The sequence below is a fragment of the Parambassis ranga genome, chromosome 16 (genome assembly GCF_900634625.1).
Source record: "Parambassis ranga chromosome 16, fParRan2.1, whole genome shotgun sequence".
NCBI lineage: Eukaryota > Metazoa > Chordata > Actinopteri > Ambassidae > Parambassis > Parambassis ranga.
In genome coordinates, this window is record NC_041036.1 from 953,025 (window position 1) to 976,774 (window position 23,750).

Consider the following 23,750-nt stretch of genomic DNA (forward strand, 5'->3'; position numbering starts at 1 on the left):
CTCTGTGACCCTGTGTGTGTGTCTCTGTGACCCTGTGTGTGTGTGTGTCTGTGTGTGTCTGTGTGTGTGTGTCTGTGTGTGTGTGTGTCTGTGTGTGTTTCCAGGACTGGCTGTCTCCTGCTGGAAGGTTTGAGGTGTTAGCCTTCCAGACTGAGGAGGTCTTAGCCGCCCACGCTGTGACCGTTCTGCCAAAGCCCCCCACGAAGGAGCCAGAGGAGGCCCCGAGCGTCCTCGGCCCCGCAGACGCTCAGCTGGAGTTCGCTCGGTGCCACGGCTCCTACGTGGGCTTACCCGGGATGGAGAAGGCCCCCCCTCCACCCACCATGATCTGCGCAGTGGACTCCTCCTACACCCAGCTGCCCTGCTCCTTCTGGGAGTTCTCCGTCCCCTCCCGGCCCGCCGACCTCCTGGAGGTGAGCCGGGCTGATTCTGGCTGCAGCTGTGAGGACCTGAGCCAGAGCCCTGAGTGCAGCTTACCCAGCAGCCCCGTCCACGACGGCCCGCCGCCGAGCTTCTGCAGCGACTACTGCATCCTCAACAAGACAGCTGGAGGAGTGGTGCCTGTTCTGATGTCCAAGGAGAGCCGAGTGAAGATCCGCTCTGAGCTCCTGCAGGAGGAGGAGGACGAGGTCTGAAGAAGAGGAGCGAGAAAACGAACCTGACACGTGATGATGTGATGGTCTGTGTGTTTGTCATTTATGCTGTGCAGGAGTAAAACTCAGCTTTTATAAAGGAAAAACAGATCAATATTAAAGAATCTTATTCATTGATGAAAGTGTTTGTGCATTTATAATCTGAGTGTCACCACAGATTACAGAATAAAGCCTTATAAAAAATAAATGCGTTATTACTGCATGTAACAAACACACTCAACACACAGTGACGTAAACAAGAATATATGACATAATATATGTTCTTATTTTTATGATCTCGTATCCTTTATAATAAATACATATTTCTGCTATTTTATATATGATATAGATTAACAAGATAAAGTGTTAAACTAACTTGTCATTTGTCAATTATAATCACAAATTGTCGTTAACAGCCTGTAATATCACTGGTCAGTACTCTAACTCACCACCAGGGGTCGCTGTGGCCGCCAAAGCAACACTGACAGCGAGGAAGAAGAAGAAGGAGACGAAGAAGAAGAAGAAGTGGCGGATGCAGGCAGCAGGCAGAGCTGCAGCTCAGCGCTCACTCTTTTCCTCTTGCTGAGGGTGGTTTTCAGTGTACAGGAGGCGTGGGGTCTGCGTGGGGTCTGCGTGGGTTTGCGTGGGTTTGTCACTTTTGTTTTCTACGCGTGGCTCTTGTCTTCAGTGAGCGGCTTCACCTGCTTAGCATCTCTGTTGCTAACGTTAGCAGCAGCAGCAGCAGCTCTCTGTTAGCGTGCTAACGTCAAAGCTACAAGATGAATCTGGTGACAGACAGAACTCTGCACCCACACCTGCGCGACGAGGAGGCCGTGGTGGTGGAGAACGCGATCCGGTTAGCGATAGACTCCATCGTCAACGTGCTGTACGGTGTAAACAGCGCCCGGACCCGGGAGTACCAGCGGATGGTGGCCGACAGGGACAAAGAGATCCAGCGGCTGGAGGGCAGGCTGACGGAGATAGAGGGAGAGCTGCGGGCGCTGCGCCGCCAGGGCTGCACCTGCGGGCTGTTCGGGGCCGAGCGCAGCCTCGACAGGTCTCGGAGCTCCGCTGACCGACAGACAGGAGAGCAGAGCGGGTTTGATGCGGGCTGCAGTGACGCGGAGACGCCGACAGGACAGCAGGAGTGTGAGATGAGCTTGTCCTGTAAGTAAAGAGTGTGTGCGCTGTGTTTACATCCACACTGAGTCCTGACTTTGACTGATTGATCCGACTTTATTGATCCCATAATGCAGAAAATGTCACAAACATGGAAGTTACATGAAACCTACTCACAGTTTTATATTTCATTGGAATATTCAGAGAGGATGGAGACGGAGAGATGTTGAAGCTATGGTTGTCATGGCAACTGAGATGAAAATGTATTTGTTAGACATGAAGCCCTGTCACGTGTGTCTGCAGATGTGCCGGCATTTGATTTGGCTTAAAGATGTTGATGAAGATTCTCAGTCATCCAGGTCATCATACGTAGAGAAGATTGAAGCAAGCTTGTAGAGTTTTCTAGAAAACTCTACAAGTCCAGACGCCTCTCTACGATTTGGCTTAAAATGCTTCAGGTGATGGATTGTGTGACGATTATTAGAAACTGATCAGGAACTGATTGATTAGTCAGTGACGTGCATGAGACCTGAGTGTAAGCAACACATCCATCCTCACATGTAGGAACCAGGAAAGCCTCCGTCAGTCCTGCTGTTCAGCTGGGATTTGTCCATGAACTGATTAATAAACTCGTGTTTTTCAGCTTCATTGATTACATCACGCTTGCTCTGTCTCCACAGTGGGTCTCTTTGCGAGGCCCCCCTCACACGTGTCCTCACAGAGCCACGAGTCGGCCCTCCTCTCCTCCCCCAGCAGGCTGGGTTTGGACCAGACGGGCACCTCCCACTCCTCAGAGGCGTCGGGTGTGACGGAGGCGGCCCGGAACATGGCTCCATCTCCCAGCAGCCTCGTTGTCAAAGAGGAGCCGTGTGATGTGGATGCTGTGTTGATCAAGTGGGAGATGTGTGAGGACAGGCTGATGGAGCGCCAGGAGAGCGCGGCCAGTCCCAGTCAGGACCAACAGAGTCCCTGTGGAACAAGTAGGGTCCCATCTGTCAATCATACACCTCAGTGATCACAGCGACGCCATTTACATCTCACTTCAGACCGTGTTTAATGGCTGCTCATGTCTGATCCTTGTAGAGTCACTGGAGAAGACCGACAGTGAGACCTTAAGGGAGGAGCCTGAAGCCGACCCTGGTGGATTTCAGGGAGACCACCTGAAGTGAGTTCATGTGTCGTTCAAAGCCTGTTAAAACATAAACAGAACTGTCAGACCCCACGGTCCTTAAATGCATCATGTTAGTCATCATGGCTTCCTGCTTGTTGCTGAGGAGGGGAGGATGACTTTCAGGAAATATCTGGATGTTAAGCTCACTGCTGAAGCATTCAAGGACCATGGGAACATTTAAATGTTAAACTCACCTGTTAGAGGAGAACACCGTTCTTCTTTGTAAATGTGGGCTCACCCTTTAAACACAGACTCTCTGCATGCTCTGATGTGTGTCGAGTGTCTCACTCCTCCCTGTGCCCCCCCCCAGGAACAAGAAGAAGAGTGTGCCCATGTCCGAGCTGCCCGAGGAGGTTCAGAGACTGAAGAGGGCGGCCTGGAGAGCCGCCTCCAGACGCTACTACGCCCGAAAAATAGCCCGGAGGCAGCAGAACCCTGCGCCCTCCGGCCCCTTCCCCCACCTCAGAGACTCTCCATATTCACAGTCCCACTCTTACCTGGACAGGAGGAGGAAGACGCTGATATCAGAGCTCCCCGTGGACTCTCAGATGCTGCAGAGGGAGGCGTGGAGGGCCGCGTCCAGGAGGTACTACGCTCGCAAAATGGCTCGCCACCAGACGGAGGCGGTGCAGTATGGACACCTGCTGGACAGCATGGACCTGTCCGGGGACACGCAGGGAGCCAGCAGGGACGGCGCTAACAGCGGGGGGATCATGTGCAGCTGATGCACGGCCGAGCAGAGCTGAGGGCTCGTTTTACTGAAGGTACTTTGAACTGAACGCTCAGACCGCAGCTCTGAGTGAAGCTCTGCACTACATGAAGTGACCACAGACGCTGCTAAAAAAGTCTGAAAACACAACACACACGTTAGCATGCTAACCTGCTGAATGCTAACGACACTCTGCACAAAGTGTAGAAAACACAACCAGCTGCTCTTTTTATAAAAACATCAGATTCACAGATCCAGTCATGTGTCAGATGTGGTCTGAAAACTCAGAGCGTTTGGTCTTTAGGTGGAACATGTGGAGAAACTAAAGCCACGCCGCGACAGGCCCACATCCACTGTGATGGTGCAGCGCCCCCTGGAGGCCAACTGTATGTCTGCTAAAGCTCTGCTGCTCTCTGTGGGGAGTGGGGGGGGGTCACTCACTCTTTTACTGATCCAGGCAGATGTGATGAGCTTTTTAATGTGTTCCTGAACTCATTAAAAAAAAAAAGGTCTGAAACCGGCTGAACGTTTTCTTTTCAGCTGCTGATGTAGCTCACAGATATTTCTGATGCTCAGACTACATGAAACAATAAACTTACAGCAGTGTGTTCTTCTGCTGCCGTGGCTTCAAGAAAACCAATTTACAAATCCGTCCATGTCGCAGGAAGTGAAACACCCAGGGTGCTGAAAGCTTCATGGTCCAAGGCTGATCTTAGGTACCTCAGCTTCAGCTCCTTTCACAGGTATGAGAACTTTATACAACCTGGAGACCTCATGAAACACCTGGTGCAATGAAGTTTATCAGTTCAACTGTGCTGGGTGCTTTTTCTGGTTCCTCTCTGGACTCATTTTAGCTGATGTAACTCATGTCTCATGTAAAACTGTCCCCAAGCTGCCCCCTGTCAGTATCAGGCCTGGGCTGAGTATTGTCTGTCTGCAGGGTCAGTGTGGCAGTCCTCAGCTGTGTGGATGACTTCTCTCCACAGCTCTTCAGTCCTGCAGGGAGCATCACACCGTGCTTAAAGAGCCGGCCACGCCTCCTGAACACCAGCCTGACCTGCAGAGTTCCAGCTGCTCCATGCTCCATCTAAGCTTCTCCAACTGATTCCAGCCCATATTTCTCAAGGATGTGTTTTATTTTCTCTGCCAACCCTGCAGCCTCACAGCAGCAATATGAAGACATGAAGAACCAACATGTTTTTATACGTTTTTATTTATATGGCGCCTTTAAAACCAGCTTTACTCAGTCAGCATGCAAACATTTAAATACAGTTCCTGTTCATATGCAAAATAAAAACCTGACAGCTGCTTCAAAACAAAGTGATTAATAATAATAATAATAATATTACAATAGCACGTGCTCCTGCACGCGGGCCTGTCCTTCACCTGTTCCTGTGGCTCGCGCGGTGAGCTCTGCTTGCGTCACAGGTTGTTTGTCACATGACGCATTTAAACCGCCGACCAACAGCTGATGTTGCACAAGTGTGGTTACTCCAGGGTCCTGAGCGGCTGCTCGTCCCTGCGTGGAACCTGAGCCGCGCAACAGCCGCGTGAGGCGCGCGTCCGGCCGCAGCAGCTGCCATACGCGCGCGCCTGCTTCCACCGTCAGGTGTGTGTGTGTCTGTCTGTGCTGTGTGTGTGTCTGTGTTTATGTGTGTGTGTGTGTGTCTCTGTGTGTGTGAGTGTGTGTCTCTGTGTGTGTGTGTGCGCGCGCAGACAGAGCAGGCCTTGTGTTGAAGCACAGTCCCCCCTCTCATCTCCCGCACCGCGCAGGCGGACAGCGCCGCTCTTGTTCCGCTGCCGCCTGCGGCGCGCTGCTTCTCAGGGGGGATTGCGGGGTCTGGGCCCTGCAGGAGGTTCAGGTCCAGACACGCAGGGAGGCAAACGCCCATCATAATTGTGATGTGCTGTTGTAACAGGCGACGTAAACATCTCAGGCATCAGTCAGGCTGAGCGGGAGGAGGGCGCAGCGCTGTCCTCTGACTGATGGCTGATGGGAACATTTGCATGGGGGTTTGTTATGGGGGAAACAGCTCTAACCGTCGGCGCAGTGCCTCCCCCGCCCCGCACGGACCTGACACGGATCTGACGCGGATCTTTCTGCCTGCTGCAGGACTGAAGTGACGCGTGTTCCAGCCTGACTGAGGGAGCAGCAGCTTGTGGCTCTGCGCACTGACCGGGTGCGTCTCTGCTGCGCTTTGCTGCTTTATTAGCCAGAGAGACGCTGGTTTACATTTGTAACGCGTGCTGCGCTTATGTGAGCATTAATAAGTGTTGATGGAAACAGATTCTATTTTTAAATGAGCTGAATGAAGCTGCCTCTCTGTCTGCGGCGCTCTGCGCCTTTGGAGACGTTTCCTCGCTGCTGTGTTCTTTAAATTCAACTTTGTTTGGGAGCAGCTTTAAACCTGTGAGAAAATTTGGTCATTTTTTGATTTAATTATTATTAATATTACCTGTTAGGCTTGATAAACCTCTCGTCCTCCCCTCCGGAGTCTTGGGAGAGCTCTCTGAGCCTTTGGATGCAGCTGTGCACTTTTGGAGAGGTCCGTTTGGTTCGTTGCGCTCGTTCGGCGTGGTTGGATTTTACTCACAGGAAAATCTTTTTCTTGGAGTTTTTTCTGTCGTGTCCATGAGAAGAGGGTCTTTTTAACCCATTAAACCCACCAGTGGAGAGTGTGCAGCCTCGCAGGGATGCTCCGGGGCTTGGTGAAGGCACAGAAGGCAGCACAACGCCTGGGAGCGCTCAGCTGCTCACTCGCTAACAGCGGCTGTTCAGTATGAACTGTATGACTATGGATGGGCCAGAATAAGTTGAATTCATAGGGGTAGACAGTGCGTGTGTGAGGAGGGGGCTGTACTGTACAAGGCCCTTTAAATGTTATTTTTAAATTGGAAATTGGAAGTGATGGGTTTTGGAGGCCCGGGTGGCCTTTTCTGGGGGTTGGGGGGCTTCCTGGACCCTTTAAAAATGGGTTTGTCCATTTTGATCACCCCTACATATTCATCATACATGGAAGTGTCCTTTTTGCAGGGATTGCTGGGAAGAAGAAGGAGGCTGTCGAGGTTGGGACTCTGGTGAGGGAGCTACAGGCACAGCCAGACTCTAAAGGTAAGAATCCTGGGTGCTGCTGGGAGCCCTGCGGCCAGATGATGGCTGTGGGGCTCCCAGAGACTCTGTAGACCACATTTAGAGACTGAAATGGGGGTTTTCAGGTGTATTTTGGTGTCTTTGTTGTGTGCTACAGCAGGGAGGGTCAGGGCATTTTGGAGTGCAATAACAAGGAAATATGGAGGGACGGCTAGGGGGAGCCAGAGCTGGGCAGGCAGGCAGTGTGGCCCTGCGTGCTGGGACAGGGGATGTGCTGCCTGTTTTAGTGCTCACAAACACGGCACAGCTCCGGATGCCACCTCATTGTTGTGTGTGAGTCTTGATTAGTTGTGTTATTGTCTGAAGTGTGTCAGTCTGTGCTGTGCTCCCTCACAGCTGCCTCACAGGCTGAGCTCTGACAGCAGACACACACAGACGCCTCACAGAGGGACACAAAAGGCCAGGAAACAGCACTCTGTGTAGGATTTCTGTAGTTTCATACACAAATGTGGACTAGCCCAGAACTGCTATGATCATAGCAAACATTCAAGATGGCCGCCACCCTGCCTGTGAGCAGGTGAGGGCAGCCTGACACTTCCTGCTTCACATGTGAAGACGCACAACTAAAGCAACAGCTGAGTCACTGAGAGGAGCTGAGGCCACCACTCACTGTGTGTGTGTCCTCTGAGAGCCATGCTGTCACAGACCTGTGATTGGTCAGAGAGATTTTTTTAACCCTAGAGTTTAAAATTGGTCCAATTAGTCAGGCGGTCTATTTTTATTAATGATATGATGTCATGAAATGACTCAAAAATGTCTAAAACAGATCAAACTAATTTATAAAAAAAAGGTCAAAAGTCAAGTTCAGATAAAGTTCATTCTCACAAAGGGTTAAATCGGTGTCTTTATACAATACAGCTGCCTGGTGGGTTTAAATTGAGGTGCAGCTCAGATTATTCATAATAATAATAAATGTTTAAACATCTTCTATCTCAGGTGTATTGTTGCCAAATTAACCCTTACATTACCTGCACTGGCGCCTGATGTGGAGCATCCTCACGTTCTGTGAAAACAAGAACACAAAATACAGAGTTAATGTAAAACAGCAGCGAGTCTTTTTTAGAAACATTCATAGCAGGAAAACCGACAGAAGGACTTTGCTTCAGCAGAATGTAAAAAATATCAAACATGTCTTCAGGTTTCTGCCTCTGAAACACATGATTTAAAGTTAGCCTGGAGCTAAAGGGTTAACCTGTTAGTCCACAGAAGTGGTGCTGAAGTCGTTCAGGGCGTCACTGACACTCTGCGCACATTACTGCCCCCTCTGGAGCCAGTGGGTATTTATAAAGAAGCCGTGCAGGGTGTGTGTGTGTCTGTGTGTGTCTGTCTGTGTGTGTGTGCCTTCAGCAGACAGTTTAATGTAGCCTACACATCCTGGTCCCTCCTGCTGCATCATGAACCCGTTCTTCAGCCTGGCGTGTGCTCTCTGGCTCCGCCCACTCAGCAGCGGCAGCAGCAGCTCTCTCAGCTCCGGAGCTATCGGCTCGCTCCATAGACAGACATGCAGAGCGGCCTGGTGCTGAAAGCTGAGAGGCTGTTAACCCCGTCACTGCTGAAGCTAACTGCACACAGACACACTCTCACTTCCTGGTTCAGAGACGCTGTGATCATGTGACTTCTCCTGTGTGAATCTCTGCTGTGTCTTGTTGCAGGACTCGTCCTGATCAGACCCAGCGCCGCTGCCCCTGCGTGCTCTGCACAGAGCAGATCTGATGTGAGTCTGCTGCTGCTCATTTCCCCTGAACGTGCCCTGAAAGGCTGATTGTGTTGCTGTCAGTCAGTCAACAGAGCGGGACGCACAACAGCCGTTACTGTCACAGCTGATTTACTCGTCTTTAATCTCATTTGTCGTTTACTACATATTGATTTATTGTCTTTATTCTTTATCAGGAAAAAGCTCAGAGCTCCTTTCATCCAGCCAGCAGTCTCAGCCGAGGCTCAGTAATTACAGAAAAACTAGAAAAAAAGATCATTTAAAGTCATTACTGTGTGTTTGTGTGTTTGTTGTGTTGCAGTTTGCCGACCTAACACCTGATTCATCTGAACTCTGAGTGGTGTTTTCAGGTTAGCAGCTACGTGGCTAATTGTGCTAACTTGATAACACAACTAAAACTGATGCTAACACACACACACACACACAGCAGTGGGCTACGAGATGCTAGCTGTAGTTAAGCTAATGACCACAGGTGCTGATGAGGCCCGTCCTGATTCTCACATTTAGAGAGATTAGAACCTCTACAGTCTGAGGACATCAGCTGATCAGAGCCCTGATCTGTCTCCTCCACAGATCCCAGACGGCCATGATGGACGAGGACATCTGTGAGGACCAGGCCAAGCTGAAGCAGGGCCTGGTCAAAGTGCTGCAGTGCGTGGCCACCATCTCCTCCGCAGCAGCTGTGGTCAACCCCATTTTTGGCGTGGCGGGGTCCCTGATCCGGGTGGTGCTGCACCACGTGGACGACGAGGACATCCGTACCCTGAAGCGCGAGTTTGGCACGGTAAACCGGGCGCTGGACGAGTTGTCCCAGCAGAACCGCAACACGCTGGTACAGATCAAGAAGGAGACGCTGGACGGCCAGTACTGCGTGGTGGAGGAGAACCTGAAGAACCAGTTCAGGAAGTTCATGGAGATGGTGGACGCTCGGCCGGAGCACCGCGAGCGCAAGAAGGAGGACTTTGAGGTGAGCTACTCCAACGACCTGGGGGACCAGAACCTGCACACGCTGTACGACGGCGTGGTGGGTAAACCCAAGCTCTTCAGCAAACCCATCCTGGAGGTCTACCTGAAGCACTCGCAGGGCGACCGCCGCACCATGGAGCGCCTCTGCACCCGCCTCACCTACCTGTTCTGCATCGGCCTCATCGCCCTCATGGGCTACGCCGCCATCATCGGAGACGACGAGGAGGGCCTGAGCGAGGAGTGGGCCGAGAAGATGGAGCATGTGCAGGAGAAGATGCAGGAGGCCCTGCACAGGTGCAAGTGAAGAAGACGACGAAGAAGAAGAAGAAGAAGAAGGCTTCTCTGTTCCTGCACATTCCGGCTCCTCCTCTTCCTCTGTCTCTCTCTCTTCTGTCTCTGCTGTAACGAGCTGCAGATCGTTCGCATGTAACAAACGTCTGCAGCTCAAACTGATCAATCATCAGATCGATACGCTGCACTTTTATGTGAGGAGCCTAGATGGCGCTGTGGGCTCGTCCTCTAACCCTTTGTCTCACCACCAAAATATTCACACCTGCTCATTGACAAAATAGAAGCTCTCATTTGATTTCATATTTGGCCAGTATTGATTATGTATCAATGTATCTAAAGTTAGCATTCTGCTAATGCTAATTAGTCAGGATATCCTGTAATAGTTACAAAATGCTTAAAAAGGCATAAAAATATAAAAGTGGAACTATTGATTTACTCTCCTGTAACCCTTCTCATTCGGCACTGCCTCCACAGCGCCCCCTGTGGGACAGGAAGTGCAGTCATTGCATACAGAAATCCTTCCAGGCCAGTTACACTCTCATCTGATGCCCTCTTGTGGACACATCTAAAACCTGCAGCTCAGATGTGATGTTTGTGGTGAGACTCAGCAGCAGCCCTGCTCTAACCTTAAACTATGCCCTAAAAACATGTTTTCTTCCCAGCTGCCAAGTGGCTATAACCTTTAGCTTCTAGCTTCCAGCTAATGCTACATTGAAAATAAACAGGAAGTTGTAGTGAAGCGTTAGCTTTCAGCTAGTAAAACACCCACAATTCCACATTATTACAGGCGTAAACAACAAGGTGACATGTTTCCACACACACACACACACACACACGGCCAGTCAGAATGAGTAAAAATGGAGGACGTGTTCGCCTCTGTGTGTTGAATAATCAAAATATGACACTAACGACAAAAACTACTAATAATGATAATTATGTGAAACCAGAACAGGTTGTCGGACCTGTGAATGTAACATCAGAACACATCTGGATCTGAGTTTTTACAGGATGAACACTAACCGTTCAGACACTACACACACAGCAGTGGGTCTGCTCACACACACACACACTTCACGTGTCAGTACGAACTGTGCTTTCAGTCTTTATCGGCGTGTTAACCCTTCATCTTCCTCCTCTGACCAACAGTGCCTACACGCGCCGCTGCTTTGTTTTCTCCGTCAGGTTTTTTTTTTTGTATTAACTCGTCTCTTGGTTGTGTGTACATGTTTTTTTTTTATGGTGGTCTCTGTAGAGGGGGGTGGCTTCGGTTCCAGCTGTTTCCATGCAGACTGGCTCTGTGCCACACGTCCTCTTGTTACACTACGTGCTGCATAAATATATTCAAACTGCGGTGGATATGACGGAGGGATGTAGACCTCTGTTCAAATGTCATATATGTGAATATGTTTTTGTTATTATTTGATGCCTGCTTGTATTTTATGCTCCGATATATAAATAAATATAGATGAATGAATAATAATGAGTCAGAGAATGAATTCACCGATAAATGAATATAAATATGACGACGCCCGAGCGGCTGAGCCTCAGTGTTTCAGTCCCAGTCTGGAGTAACAGAAGTTCTGCATCAGTAAAAGTACTTTTAAATGTACTGAAAGTACTCAGAGTAACAGTACTCCCACAGTGAGCTGTCTCTCAGGTGGAGTCATGCTGATAAAGAGTGCAGGTGTAGCTCCTGGTGGTGCTTCTGCCTCTACATGTCTCTACTACAACAGATCTTTGAGATAAATACGCCCCCTGGTGGCTCAGCTCAGTGCAGGCTGACTCTGGATCCAGGTCCAATGGTCAGGTCAGGTCAGCTGCAGAGGACAGGAGGACAGAGACAAAGTCCATCTACTGCTGAGCTGCTGCCATGTTGGAGAAACTGTTCATGAAATGTTCAGAGTAACAACGAACACTAGAAATAAACTAAACTCTACATTTCTTTAAAGAACTGTGATCTTTGTGAGGTATGACAGCCTAACTATGTGTTTTCTTTACCTTCTGCTAATTGGTCGGCCTGGGTGGACGTCAGTTTTCTAGTCATGTGATTGGCTAGATAAGTGGGCGGGACTAAGGTGTTGCTTTTGGCTGAGAGGTCAAGGTGAGGGAGGAGAGAAGCAGGCTAGTTTAGCCTGGCTAGCATAAAGGCTAACCCTGCTTATTGTTTTGTTGTAGCTAACTAACTACAACTCCAACCTAGTAACATAGTTTAGTGCATTCATCCACGCGTAAACAGCGCGTCATACTACCAGACTGTGTCTGTCTGTGTTCATTAAGTGCTTTTATTGGACTTAGCTTAGCCGCTAGTTAGCAAGCTGCTAGCGATATGTCGCTACTACACGCTCCACCGGAAAACCCCCGTGTTAGCAGGAGAACCTCGGTGAGACCCGATGTTTCTGTTTTCCATCACCCCCCTGGAACGGATCTGGGTTTTCCGGCAGTCCTGGACTGAGTCTGGACGCTTCTTTTCCCCCTTGTTGGCTTCGGGACTGACTTCAGGTGATCAGCTCGGATCGGAGGTAACTCACACCCAGCACCGCAGGCCTGCAGCGGGGAGGGTTCTGTGGTTTTTCCGGCTTTTTATTCATATTTCTTTAGTGGGCCACATCAGCAAAGGACGTTTCTTAATGTGGTGAATGTGAAAATGTCTAAACTGAGTTTTAGAGCTTGAAAACTGTTCTATATGCTGTTAATTTCAGTTTTCATTAGAGTTATGTTAGCCTTAAGGGAGAGGGAGCAGTCATAACTGTGTTTATTCTTATTTTGCTGGTAATACATGCTTCATAAACTGCTTTGTTCCTGCTCTGTCTCTGGCTCACTGACTGGTGCAGAGGTCTGAAATAACAGGTGTTTTAATTTCTGCATCATAGAGGCTACAAAGGTTTACTTGAGTACAGTAAAGAGGTAAAAATACTTGGTTACTTGCAGGTCCGTCACCATTTTGTTCAAAGTAATCAACAGCAACACAAACGTCTCACTTTCTTTGTCATTAAACACACAACAAAGGAGTGAATGTGTTGTGATCGCTGGACTCGGTTGTTTTGAGGAACGTCTTAGTGTTTGTGGTTTTACTTCCTGTTTTATTTTGAAAGTCTGGCCTCTTGTGTCTGTGTGTCTGACTTCCTCCTGTGTTTCCTGCCTCGTTGATTGCCCTCAGTGTTCTCACCTGTGTGTGGGGTGTGTTCAGTGGTGGAAAGTAACTAAGTATTTGTACTTCTTTACTGTACTTAAGTAATTTTTATGTATTTCTACTTTACTTAAGTAAAAATAATAGTGCATACTTTACTCCATTCCATGCTGCAGCTGTCCCCTGTCCTTTCTCCTCCACTACATGTCTCCAGTGTCTGTAGTTCCTTGTTCCATGTGATGAACACAGTGCTGGACTGATGTGAGGTCAGACTCTGCATGGAGCTGGTGTCACGCTGCCAGCTGTGTTTCTATAATGAGCCTCAGTCATGATGCCGGTGCTCTGGCTCAGTGAGCTAACTAGTTAGCTGCTGTCTGCTAACACAGGTCCATCCATGAATGTCTGATGAACATGAATCATCACATGAATCTACAGCAGGAACACTGACACAGTAAACATGCTGAATGCCTGTTTGTTATCAGCAGCCTCTCTGTTCACTTGATGCCCACAGCCTGCCTCAGGACACACAGACCTGTCCACAGCCTGCCTCATGACACACAGACCTGTCCACAGCTGCTTCTGAACATGGACATTAACTACACATGCTCCATTTTACTTTGATTATTTTAACCTCTTCAGATCCTTTGCAGTGGAAATCAATCATATATATTCAGTGTGTGAGTACTTTTACTTTGAATACTTTAAGTACATTTAAAAGTACTTAAGACTTTTACTTAAGTAGGATTGTTGCACTTCTGCTTTTAGTTGAGTATATACTTTGCTGGGTATTTGTACTTTTACTTAAGTACCAGGCTTCAGTACTGCTGTTATTAAAATAATCTTATATTTTTTTACATTTATTTTTTCTTGTTTGCAGCTGAATCTCAGAGAGAATAATTAAAAAATAAAAACCTGTTAACTACCCTGGCTGTCCTCGTGCTTTGGTTTTAGTTGGTTTAGTGTTTGTCTGATTTTTTTTTTTCCCAACGGTTGATTTGTTTTTTTTTGTATTGTGTTGTTTTGTTTTCATTTGTTATGTGTGACTTTTCTGCTCCTTTTGGATTCTGTTTTATTTCCTTTGTGTTCCTTTACTTTTAATTATGTCCTGGTTGTCCTCAGCTGTGTCCTGTTCTCTGTTTGTGTTTAGTCCTGTCTTAGCCTGCAGTCTGAACGTAGGCAAACGTGACCCAAATCCAATTTTTTTATTTATTTATTTATTTTGCCCATATCTGACCAGTATCTGATGTTGTCATGACTGTCTGAACAGCTAAATTCCGATTTTTTTTATATCCGACCGAGGCCACTTTTATATGTGGTCCTAAATCAGATACGTATCGCAATGCAATGCGACCTCAGTCTGAACGGCTATGCGGCATATATCTGACTTTTGCGTCAGTGAAAGGCGACAGACGTTATGATTCTGCGACACAGGAGCGGACAGACGAGCGGTGTTGTTAGCAACAAGCTCCTGTTGCCTGTTGTCGACTGTCTTGCCGTGTGTGTGATACAGAAAGGCGCTCGCAGACTTTTTCAAAAGGTTCTCGTCATTATGAAATTATGAATGAAGTCAGTGTCGCTCTGTGTGTCTGTCCACCAAAAAATCCGAATTGAGCATTAAGACCTGCAGTCTGAACACAGCCTTATTGTCTCTGTGTTTTTGTGTCCCTGTGTCTTGGTGTCCTAGTGTCCCTGTGTCTTTGTCTCTGTGTCTGTGTGTCTCCGTGTCTGTGTCTCTGTGTCTGTGTCTTTGTGTCTGTGTCTCTGTGTCCTTGTGTCCCTGTGTCCCTGTGTCTCTGTGTCAGTCTGTGTTCAGCCTTCTGGTTTGTTCCCGTTTGTTTCTTCTGGGTTTTGTTTGAACTGTTTTAAGTAAGTTTGTTTGTAAGTTGCCTCAACACTGATTTATTCAGACCATTTATTAATATTAATTAATATATTTTTGTCTCAATGTTCAATAGATTTTATTGATACTTTATTGATCCTCAGGAGGAAATCCAGGTGTAAGTACAGATAACACAAAAACTAAATAACACTATAAGGAAGCGCCTGAGTGTCACAATAACTCATTTTAAGATAACGTGGTTTAAATCCGAGTGCTGAACTCTGTTTCCTGATTGGTGGATTGTTGCACTACATTATTTAAAGTGACACTTACAGCGTTTATGTGGGGAAAGAACCTGATGGACCAGGACCCTGAACGTCCAGGACACCGCTGAGCTGCAGTTCACAGGTTTGGACAACAGAGGGCGTAAGCACCTCACGTGCGTCACGGTTCCACCTGTGTCCTCTGAGCCCCGCGCGAGCTCCGCGCGGCCCCCGCAGGACTGAAGCGTCACAAGAATGTCACCAACGTCCCTCCTGCCGTGAGGTCTGAGACAGGATCACTCAAGTGGACTGACAGGAACCTGACGCCCCTCAGGTGCTGCGCGCGCGCGCCCGGGGTTAAGTCCCTGTGGTATGGCCCTCGTGCATCATTTTCCAGCTGAACAGGTTTGGCTCCGTCACAGAACCAAACAGGAAAAGGACCCTGAGGCTGTGAGGCGCGGACACACACAGGTCTGAGGCGCGCACCTGCAGACCGGGGAGCGGGTCTGAGCCGCGCAGGGAGCGGGTCTGAGACCTGCTCTGATGTTTGGAGCGGGTCTGATGTTTGGAGCGGGTCTGAGACCTGCTCTGATGTTTGGACAGGAACCATCTGCGTAATGATTTCTGTGGCGAGGCTGAGCGCGCGCTCAGAGGAGGGGAGCGGGCGCTGATTCGATCACGAAGTCCTCTGATCGATCCGAACACACACTGATCATCCACATTGTAAACAGCAGCCGTTATCAGGCTGGGGTATTGATCGGCGGAGAATCTAAGCACACACTGTGACGTGTGCGCGCGTGCTGATCTGATTAATCCGTCTGTTCCCATTAAAATCTGTTTTACTGTGACATCATTGAAAACACTCGGTGAGCCCCCCCCCCCCCCCCCCCCCCCCCCAATCATTGGAGATCAATCCATGAATCAAACATTCAAATGATCAAACCGCGGCTCATCGTCTTACCTTAACTTTGGTGCTTTTCATCGCAGCTGTGGCGCAAAGAGGTGCCGCTTTGTGCGCAAAAAGAGCGAAGAAATCCAAACAGTCCGAGGGAGAATCATGTTTGAATCCTGTCGTGGAGACAGAAGAGAAAATGGACCCAGCCGCATCTCAGCGTCCGCAGTTTGCGCTCCGTCCGCCTGTCTGTCCGCCTCTCTCTCCCCCTCCCTCCCTCCCTCCCTCTCTCTCCCCTTTGCAGATACTGGGTGCGCATCTCCTCTCTGAATCCTCCTTTGGAACCTCTCGGCGCCGCAGCGGACCTCAGAGCCGTGGGAATATTCGTTTTTCTTGAAACTTGTGGGAAGAAGAAAAACTTGTCCGCCGGAGCTGATCAGGAGGCGCAGACTCAGCCAGGTACAGGCAGACACGCTGTTATCGCAGGAATGTGCTGAGCGCGTTCATCCTCCATCAGAGCAGGGGACGCGCTGTAAGGTGTGTCCGGAGCTCTGCGCGGATTTGTGCGTAAAAACTGCTCTTTTGCTCCGGGTGCGCATGACGGTTAAAGATGTTTGAACACTTCTGATGATTTCCACAGTTTATTTGAATATTTCACAAACTGATGTTTCTGTCTTTGCTCTTCTTATCAATAAGTATTACAAATGATGATGACGTCCAGAGGAGAATCAAATTAAACGTGGGTTTGTTGGATGACGCAGCTCCGCGTTGATCCACAGACCTCTGAGCAGAGGACGCGCTGATGAATGTGCTTTAGGCCGCAGAGGAGGGACTGGAGGAGATTTCTAAAGACTCCGTGTTCTGGTCTGGACTGAGCCAGACAGACCGGAGGACGCGTGTCATCCTCTCATCCAAGGACCCAGGCCCCCCGCTGTGTTTACGTGACATCATTGCGTCCTTCAGGGCATTTTTCTGCAGTCACGGGCTGAATGTGTGTCACGTGGTTATCACGGTGTGTCTGGGCTGTTCTGGTGCTGATAATAGTGACACATCATCTGTAAAATATGGAAGAAGCTGAAGATCTTTGATGCTTCTAAGAAGAAATCTGCTGCCTTCATTAAAACTAGTCCCTCTGAAAGCCTTGAAGCTGGACGCTCCGCTCAGTGTCTGCTTCTGTCCTCGCTGCTGTTGGTTGTAAAATATCATTTATTTAAACATTCAGAGTGTTTCGGTGCTGACACACAAACCTCTGAATCCTCTGTGTCAACATGTTACACACACATTTTATGTTAAGGACCGCCTGTGGTCTTTCTTTCTTTCATGAAGGTCTTGAGATTTTCTGCAAAAATCCAAAACAGGTTTTTTCTCCTGAGGGTGTCAGTGCTAGCTTAGCTGCTAACACAGACCTCCAGATGATGAGTAGTGTTCTGTCTGCACATGAACATGTAGCTCAGACTGTGTTTAAAGAAGGATGATGTGGCTCTCACCTACAGGCTCTGCCATGTTGGCTGAACACAGATCGGTGTGATCAGAACCAGCTGACCAGCTCCACAGACATGTTTTCTGTTTCATTTTTTAGACGTCAGGTTTCTTCTTCTTCCATATTAACTGATATTTATGTCCTCAGACCGCCATGAGCAGTTCACTGGAGAAAGTCGTAGCCCAGAAGAAGGAGGCCATCGAGGCGGTGATGGACATGTTTGAGAGGGGGGCCGAGGTGTTGGCCAGCGCCGTGGGAGAGCTCTTTCCTCTGTGCGAAGCCGCCGCTCCGGTCCTGCGCCTGGCCTTAGACAACGTTCAGAGCAAAGAGGTCTTCTACGTCAAGGAGCAGTTCCTGACGGTGAGGAACAAGCTGGACGTGCTCTCCAGTCAGCTGGAAGATATCGACTGCGAGCTCAAGAAGAGCAGGCTGGACTCGCACTACTTCTCTGTCGAGGAGGTCATCAGGAACCAGTTTCGGAAGTACATGGACATCCTGGAGGCCAAACAGCAGTTCAGGGAGGTGAAGACCAGGCTGTTCTTAGAGCACTTTGACAAAACTGGAGGAGAGAAGAACCTGTTTGTGCTCTACGACGCTCTGATGGGAACCAACAGCTTCGGAGAGTCCATCCTGGAGGTGGTGGAAAGGTAAAGGGTCCTGGTCCTGGTTGTTTTGGTGATTTGTCTGGATTGTGAATGTCTCCTCTCATTTTCAGTTATGTGGCGAGAAACCGGCGTCTGCTGGAAGATTTCAGCGTCCGCATGAAGGAGCTCTTCTGCCTGGGCCTGATCGCCCTGCTGGGTCACTGTGCTCTAACCCAGGCCCTGGAGGAGGAGCAGGACAAGATCCAAGAGTGGAGCCGCAAGATCGAAGAAGTCGAGTCCAGGATGAAGACGACCATCGAGGCCTGCGTGGCTGCCTTCCCGGAGCAGGCCAAGTCAGACGCCCAGCGCCTCCTGCAGGAGAAGGAGGGAGAAAACCTGCAGGACTCCACCCAGCAGCTCCTGGAGTTCCTGGTGAAGAAGTACGACTGGGTGTGGTGGTCGGTGCGGCTGATCAGCCACTCCAGCAGCACCTACCGCAACTGGCGAGCCGGGGAACACTTTCAGCACGTGGCCGGCCAGAACTGCTTCGAGGTGCCGCAGGTGAACAACATCCACCTGGTGGTGTCGTACAGCACCAACCCCCAGCCTGTGCCACGCGACTGCATCCGGCAGCAGATGGAGGTCCTAGGCAAGAAGGGCAACGCCCAGGGCGTGGTGGCGGTGATGGAGGAGCAGCTGAGTGGGTTCGTCGTTCACGCCATCAGTCGGCACAAAGAGTCGGCAGCAGCGTGGAGCTTTCCGGAGGACTGTCACTACTGGGAGAGACACAAGAACATGGCGGTGTGCGTCCACTCAGAGTGACGCCGAGGTCACCGAGGGGTCACCAAGGGGTCACTGAGAGGTCACAGAGAGGTCACCATACTCAGATCAGAGTTCTGTTTTTGTGATTTCTTTATGAGAGAAGCCAGAGGTTGGTTTGTTTGTTGCTCTCCTCCTCATCCTCAGGCTTCTTGTCTGCATGATGAAGAGTAAATAAGAGTCTTCATTAAGTCATATGACCTCATGTATAAACTGAGTTCACCTCATGATATTTTATTTAATATAATATTTAAGCTGTTATTAACCACGCAGCTCTGTATTCACAGACGTATGTAAACTGACAGTACTTGAAGCCCGGCCTGTTTTTCTGCAGTGAAGAGCAGTGAGCAGATAAACTGCAGCCTCTCAGGCGGTTCTGCTGAGGCTGCATCTCCGGAGCGGAGCGTCCATTTTGTCTCTGCTCAGCAGGCTGGCCTACATAACTCTGACAGAGGTTACGCCTCTGAGGCGTGAAATCTGGAGGCTCGGCGCTGCAGACAAAGTGCCTTGTGTTGTCAGCGCCGAACAAACCCGCACGGCTGATCGACCGGGTCATCTGTGTGTCTGTGGAGACGTCAGGATTCAGGGTTTAACTTGTTACACCTGTTGTTCTGTTGTTAGACAGTGTTCTGTGTCTTTGATGCAGAGTGAGCTGCTTGTTCGCTCTGTGTGACCAACATGGCCGTAGCTGTTAATGACCAAATACAAACAACCAATGGACGTGTAAACACGTATAATCTAATATCCGCCTCCCTCTTCTTGTTCTAATGTGATTTACTCTCCACCCTTTGAGTCAGCAGCAGGGTCTCCCACTAATTTAATGCATATTTACACAGAAGTCAGCACTTCCTGACCGCAGCCCCGCTCTCTGAGAGTCTATGAATAACCTTCCTCTGAGCTGATGTCCTGCAGATGAGCAGCAAAGTGCCGAGCCTAGCAGGATGCTGCGGCCATCATATCTAGACGATCTGCAGGGTCCGCTGTCGTCCAGCAGGCCTGTCAGAACCCATCAAACACTCCCTGTGATGCAGAGCAGGAGGAGGAGGAGGAGGAGGAGGAGGAGGAGGAGGAGGAGGCGAAGACCAGGAGCATCACTTAAAAGACAGAATCCCTCCAGTTCAGGTACTAACCCCCCAATTATAAGTGATAAATGAATTAACTGATATCTCTGGGCTGCTATTATAGAGCTTTAAAGAACACAGATGAGTTAAAAAAAACATTGTTCTGACACTCGGTGGACTGCAGCAGCTGTTTCCACCCTTTGTCTTAGCTCAATGCTAAAAGCTAACAACATAAAATCAAGGCTGTTGACCTGCTGCAATTCTTCCAGTGTCCACTAGGGGCTGGTTTTAAGTGAGCCTCCATGTTAAAACAGCAGAAATAAACATGTTTACAGCCTGCTACACAAACTGTGTGTGTGTCTGTCTTTAAGTGCATGTTGATGAAGGAGAGACATCGATATCATTTATTAATCCTCCTCCAACATGGCGGCGGGACCTGCTCTTCATCATGCAGCTCTGCACACACTTATACACACACTGTGCTGAAACGCATTCAAACACATTTGACTACACAACCTGAGCAAAATATTGACGTGCACTACATAGATGTGACCACAGAGGGGCGCTGGAGAGGCACACACTGAACAGAGAAGTTCAGCAGGTGAAACCTCGTCAGGTTTGCAGCTTTAAGCTCAAAGAAAATAAATAAAATAAAGTTTGTTTGGTGAAAAAACAGAAATGACAACTTTCTTCCTCTGAGAGTCTCTGAGAGTTAAAATATGCACGCAAAGCACGCTTCACATCCATCATCTGTGTTTGGTCTGCATCACGTTTACCTCTGTACAAACACACAACAATGGAAAGATATGTGGCAGACACACAATGTCCACACACACACACACACACACAGACAGACGGGTGACTCACACACTCACACATCAGGGCTTTAATCCCACTTTAAAAAGCAGAGACGTCTCAGCAGACAGGCGGCTGGGAGTGCCAGACGACAGCGAACACACAACCAGTCACACAAACAACAACAACAACAACACTCAGCTGCTCGGCCTGTTTTCATTTGTGTGTACATCAAACTCTGATTGTTTATTTTTAACAGTAGATCTGGAGCTGCTGCTGCTGCTGCGCTGAAGCCAGAGGATTCATTAGTGGTTGTGTGGGCTGTGTCTGGGTAACAGCTATTGATCTGATCTGATCTGAGAGGCTCTCCTGCTGCATTAAAGGCTCCGGCTGCGGTAACGCTCCGATGCTGCCTGTCATTACACACTGCTCACTGATGAGGGTCTGCTGCCACACATGGACGTGGATCTGTGGTCAAAGCAACGTTTTCACAGCCAGAGAGTGAAACCTGAGTGAGGAGCAGCTCTGCAGACAGAGGGCGCTGTCGACACAGATCAGGAGGAGTCTGCTCCTGTGAGCTCTCTCACTGTCAAACAGGGTTTTCACACAGAAACCTGAAGGGAGCAGAGCTGAAAGGAGCGAACGTGGCTTTAAAAGTCACAAAACCACGTCACTCTGGACATAACGAATGTTTCCCAGCATGCCCAAAACGCTGTCCTGAAGCTCCGCGCCTCTGAGAAGAGATAGCAGCCAATATCAATATTTCATAAACAAATGAAAGACTGAATGGAGGCTCGCATCAGAGAGGCCCTGGAGGAGAGAGTGGATCAATGGTAGGATAGCTGTGTCCGCCGGAGTCTGCCAATCCAGCAGGATAATGTTATTACCCATCAGTCCGAGTGGACCATCGACCGGCCTGCTGCTCTCCCAGTGAGCTAATCTGATAAAAAGCTTTAAAACATTTGTTCAGTGACACGCGGCTGCAGGTCCAAGCTCGGTGCTCGGCTTCCTCCCACATTCTAAAGACGAGCTGGTCAGGTTACCTGGGGACCTGTCGGGGTGACCCCGCCTCTCACCTGTAGTTAGCTGGGATAGGCTCCTCTTTACTGGTCGAGGTGTTTTGGCCGTTATTGTATCAAATGATCATCAGGTGTGTGTGTTCCTCGTCCTCATTCTGTCTAATTCTTTCCTCTCTTGTCATCACACACACACAGATACATGTTTCAGATTTTCCTCGTTGCTTTCTTTTCTCCTGTGATGCCATCGCTGTCTGCCCCCCCCCCCCCCCACCACCACCACCAAGACCTCATGTTGTTTCACTCACACTCACACACACACACACTCACACACACACACACACACTCACACACACACACACTCACACACACACACACACACACACACTCACACACACACACACACACACACACACACACTCACACACACACACACACACACACTCACACACACACACACACACACACACACACACACACACACACACACACTCACACACACACACACACACTCACACACACACACTCACACACACACACACACTCACACACTCACACACACACACACACACACACACACACACACACACACACACACACACTCACACTCACACACACACACACTCACACACACACACACACACACACACTCACACACACACACACACACACACACACACACTCACACACACACACACACACACACTCACACACACACACACACACACACACACACACACACACACACACACACACACACTCACACACACACACACACACTCACACACACACACTCACACACACACACACACACTCACACACACCACACACACACACACACACACATTCCTCTCCCCCTCGTTTACAGCAGGTCATCAGCCTCACCAGCACAGAGGAATCTCAGAAAGTGAATGCTGAGCTTCTTCACCCTGTGCTGCTGACAAATCTCTGCCTGTCTCTCTCTCTGTCTCTCTCTGTCTGTCTCTGTCTCTCTCTCTCTGTCTCTCTCTCTGTCTGTCTCTCTCTCTGTCTCTCTCTCTCTCTGTCTCTCTCTGTCTGTCTCTGTCTCTCTCTCTCTGTCTCTCTCTCTGTCTGTCTCTCTCTCTCTGTCTGTCTCTCTGTCTGTCTGCCTGTCTCTCTCTCTCTCTCTCTGTCTGTCTCTCTGTCTCCCTGTCTGTCTCTCTCTCTGTCTCTCTGTCTCTCTCTCTGTCTGTCTCTCTGTCTGTCTCTCTGTCTCTCTCTCTCTCTCTCTCTCTCTCCGTCTCTCTGCCTGTCTCTCTCTCTCTCTGCCTGTCTCTCTCTCTCTCTCCGTCTCTCTGTCTGTCTCTCTGCCTGTCTCTCTGTCTGTCTCTCTCTCTGTGTGACTGCCTGTTCATTTGTGCACATATTAAGTTGATCAGTAAACAAACACTTCTTGGGTTAATGTTGCCTCCTGGCTTTAGTCCAGAGTCTGAGGTGAGGAACGCTTTCATTACATTTAAAATCACAAACACCAGGAGGGACAGAATCCACTTAGGTGACTGTGTAACATGAACACGATGGGGGAGGTGGAGCTGGTCCCGAGGGAGTGGGAGGATGAGGAGTAAAAGCGTGAGAAAGAGGAAGTGAAGGAGTAGAACCAGGACATGCCACGTCACACGCAGTGCTCGGACTCGCTGGGTTAATCCCTCACAGCAGAAATCCTCCTCCTGAGAACGTCAACAAACAGCAGACGAGGAGCAGGACTGAGCCTGATTCAGGGGCCTGAGGAGAACCAGCGCGGACCCCCGGACAGATTTAATGTCCAGCTGCTGCTGAGCCTGTTTATTCTGATGATCTTCATCAGAGACTCAGGCAGGAAGGGGTTACACTTCACAGCCTCTAAAACACCTAGGGTTACATATCTGACGCCCTCTGGTGGTGCATCTAAAAAACACTAATTTACCACATAAAACACTAGCATGCTGCTAACGGCTGCTGATTGGTCAGTTCAGACAGGAGCTCCTCCCTCCATGAGTCCTCACATATATATCTGTATAGGGGCTCTGCTGCTGCTGGCTGATGTGTCCAATCAGAAAGTGGCTCCTGGTGATGTCACTGATGTTATAGAACAAGACTTTTATTGATCAGATCATCTAAAACCTGATATTGTTGGAAAACAG

General features: G+C 49.2%; 4 protein-coding genes and 1 long non-coding RNA gene across 9 annotated transcripts in view; 4 read left to right on the plus strand and 1 right to left on the minus strand.

Annotated features, from left to right (window-relative positions):
- Positions 1-801, plus strand: part of LOC114448078 (interleukin-21 receptor-like) — a 4,451-nt gene extending 3,650 nt beyond the window's left edge. For both annotated transcript variants that reach the window (XM_028424764.1, XM_028424765.1), the window contains exon 9: positions 105-801. In XM_028424764.1, the coding sequence (XP_028280565.1) occupies positions 105-635 (531 nt within the window). In that variant the 3' untranslated portion in view covers positions 636-801. The remainder of the gene's footprint in view (positions 1-104) is intronic.
- A 346-nt stretch (positions 802-1,147) lies between these two features.
- Positions 1,148-3,667, plus strand: LOC114448079 (uncharacterized). The gene is made up of 4 exons (XM_028424766.1): positions 1,148-1,799; positions 2,432-2,731; positions 2,835-2,916; positions 3,233-3,667. The coding sequence occupies exons 1-4, from the start codon at positions 1,412-1,414 to the stop codon at positions 3,645-3,647; spliced, it is 1,185 nt and encodes a 394-aa protein (XP_028280567.1). The 5' UTR covers positions 1,148-1,411; the 3' UTR covers positions 3,648-3,667.
- LOC114448081 (uncharacterized) lies at positions 2,603-6,550 on the minus strand. Its single transcript, XR_003671889.1, has 4 exons — positions 6,088-6,550; positions 4,231-4,783; positions 2,800-3,769; positions 2,603-2,720 (listed from the first exon to the last, which is right to left on the minus strand). It is a non-coding gene; the product is annotated as an uncharacterized LOC114448081 (long non-coding RNA).
- On the plus strand, positions 5,794-11,230 carry rpz (rapunzel). Of its 4 annotated transcripts, none has more exons than XM_028424768.1 (4): positions 5,794-5,811; positions 6,666-6,743; positions 8,435-8,496; positions 9,070-11,230. In XM_028424768.1, exon 4 carries the CDS (start codon positions 9,083-9,085, stop codon positions 9,764-9,766), a length of 684 nt encoding a protein of 227 aa, XP_028280569.1. In that variant the 5' UTR covers positions 5,794-5,811; positions 6,666-6,743; positions 8,435-8,496; positions 9,070-9,082; the 3' UTR covers positions 9,767-11,230. The 4 variants fall into 4 exon arrangements, with proteins under 4 accessions (XP_028280569.1, XP_028280570.1, XP_028280571.1 ...); XM_028424769.1 differs by lacking the exon at positions 5,794-5,811 and adding an exon at positions 8,798-8,846 and having other exon boundaries at positions 6,611-6,743; XM_028424771.1 differs by lacking the exons at positions 5,794-5,811; positions 8,435-8,496 and adding an exon at positions 8,798-8,846 and having other exon boundaries at positions 6,662-6,743.
- A 4,990-nt stretch (positions 11,231-16,220) lies between these two features.
- rpz6 (rapunzel 6) lies at positions 16,221-18,766 on the plus strand. Its single transcript, XM_028426186.1, has 3 exons — positions 16,221-16,313; positions 17,482-17,981; positions 18,050-18,766. Exons 2-3 carry the CDS (start codon positions 17,488-17,490, stop codon positions 18,738-18,740), a joined length of 1,185 nt encoding a protein of 394 aa, XP_028281987.1. The 5' UTR covers positions 16,221-16,313; positions 17,482-17,487; the 3' UTR covers positions 18,741-18,766.
- Positions 18,767-23,750: the final 4,984 nt, after the last annotated feature.

Coding starts and splice junctions, on each gene's coding strand:
- rpz (XM_028424768.1), top strand. CDS start 9,083: ATGATGGACGAGGACATCTGTGAGGACCAGGCCAAGCTGAAGCAGGGC.
- LOC114448079 (XM_028424766.1), top strand. CDS start 1,412: ATGAATCTGGTGACAGACAGAACTCTGCACCCACACCTGCGCGACGAG. Junction 1,800..2,431: donor GTGTGAGATGAGCTTGTCCT/GTAAGTAAAGAG, acceptor CTGTCTCCACAG/TGGGTCTCTTTGCGAGGCCC. Junction 2,917..3,232: donor TTTCAGGGAGACCACCTGAA/GTGAGTTCATGT, acceptor GCCCCCCCCCAG/GAACAAGAAGAAGAGTGTGC.
- rpz6 (XM_028426186.1), top strand. CDS start 17,488: ATGAGCAGTTCACTGGAGAAAGTCGTAGCCCAGAAGAAGGAGGCCATC. Junction 17,982..18,049: donor ATCCTGGAGGTGGTGGAAAG/GTAAAGGGTCCT, acceptor TCTCATTTTCAG/TTATGTGGCGAGAAACCGGC.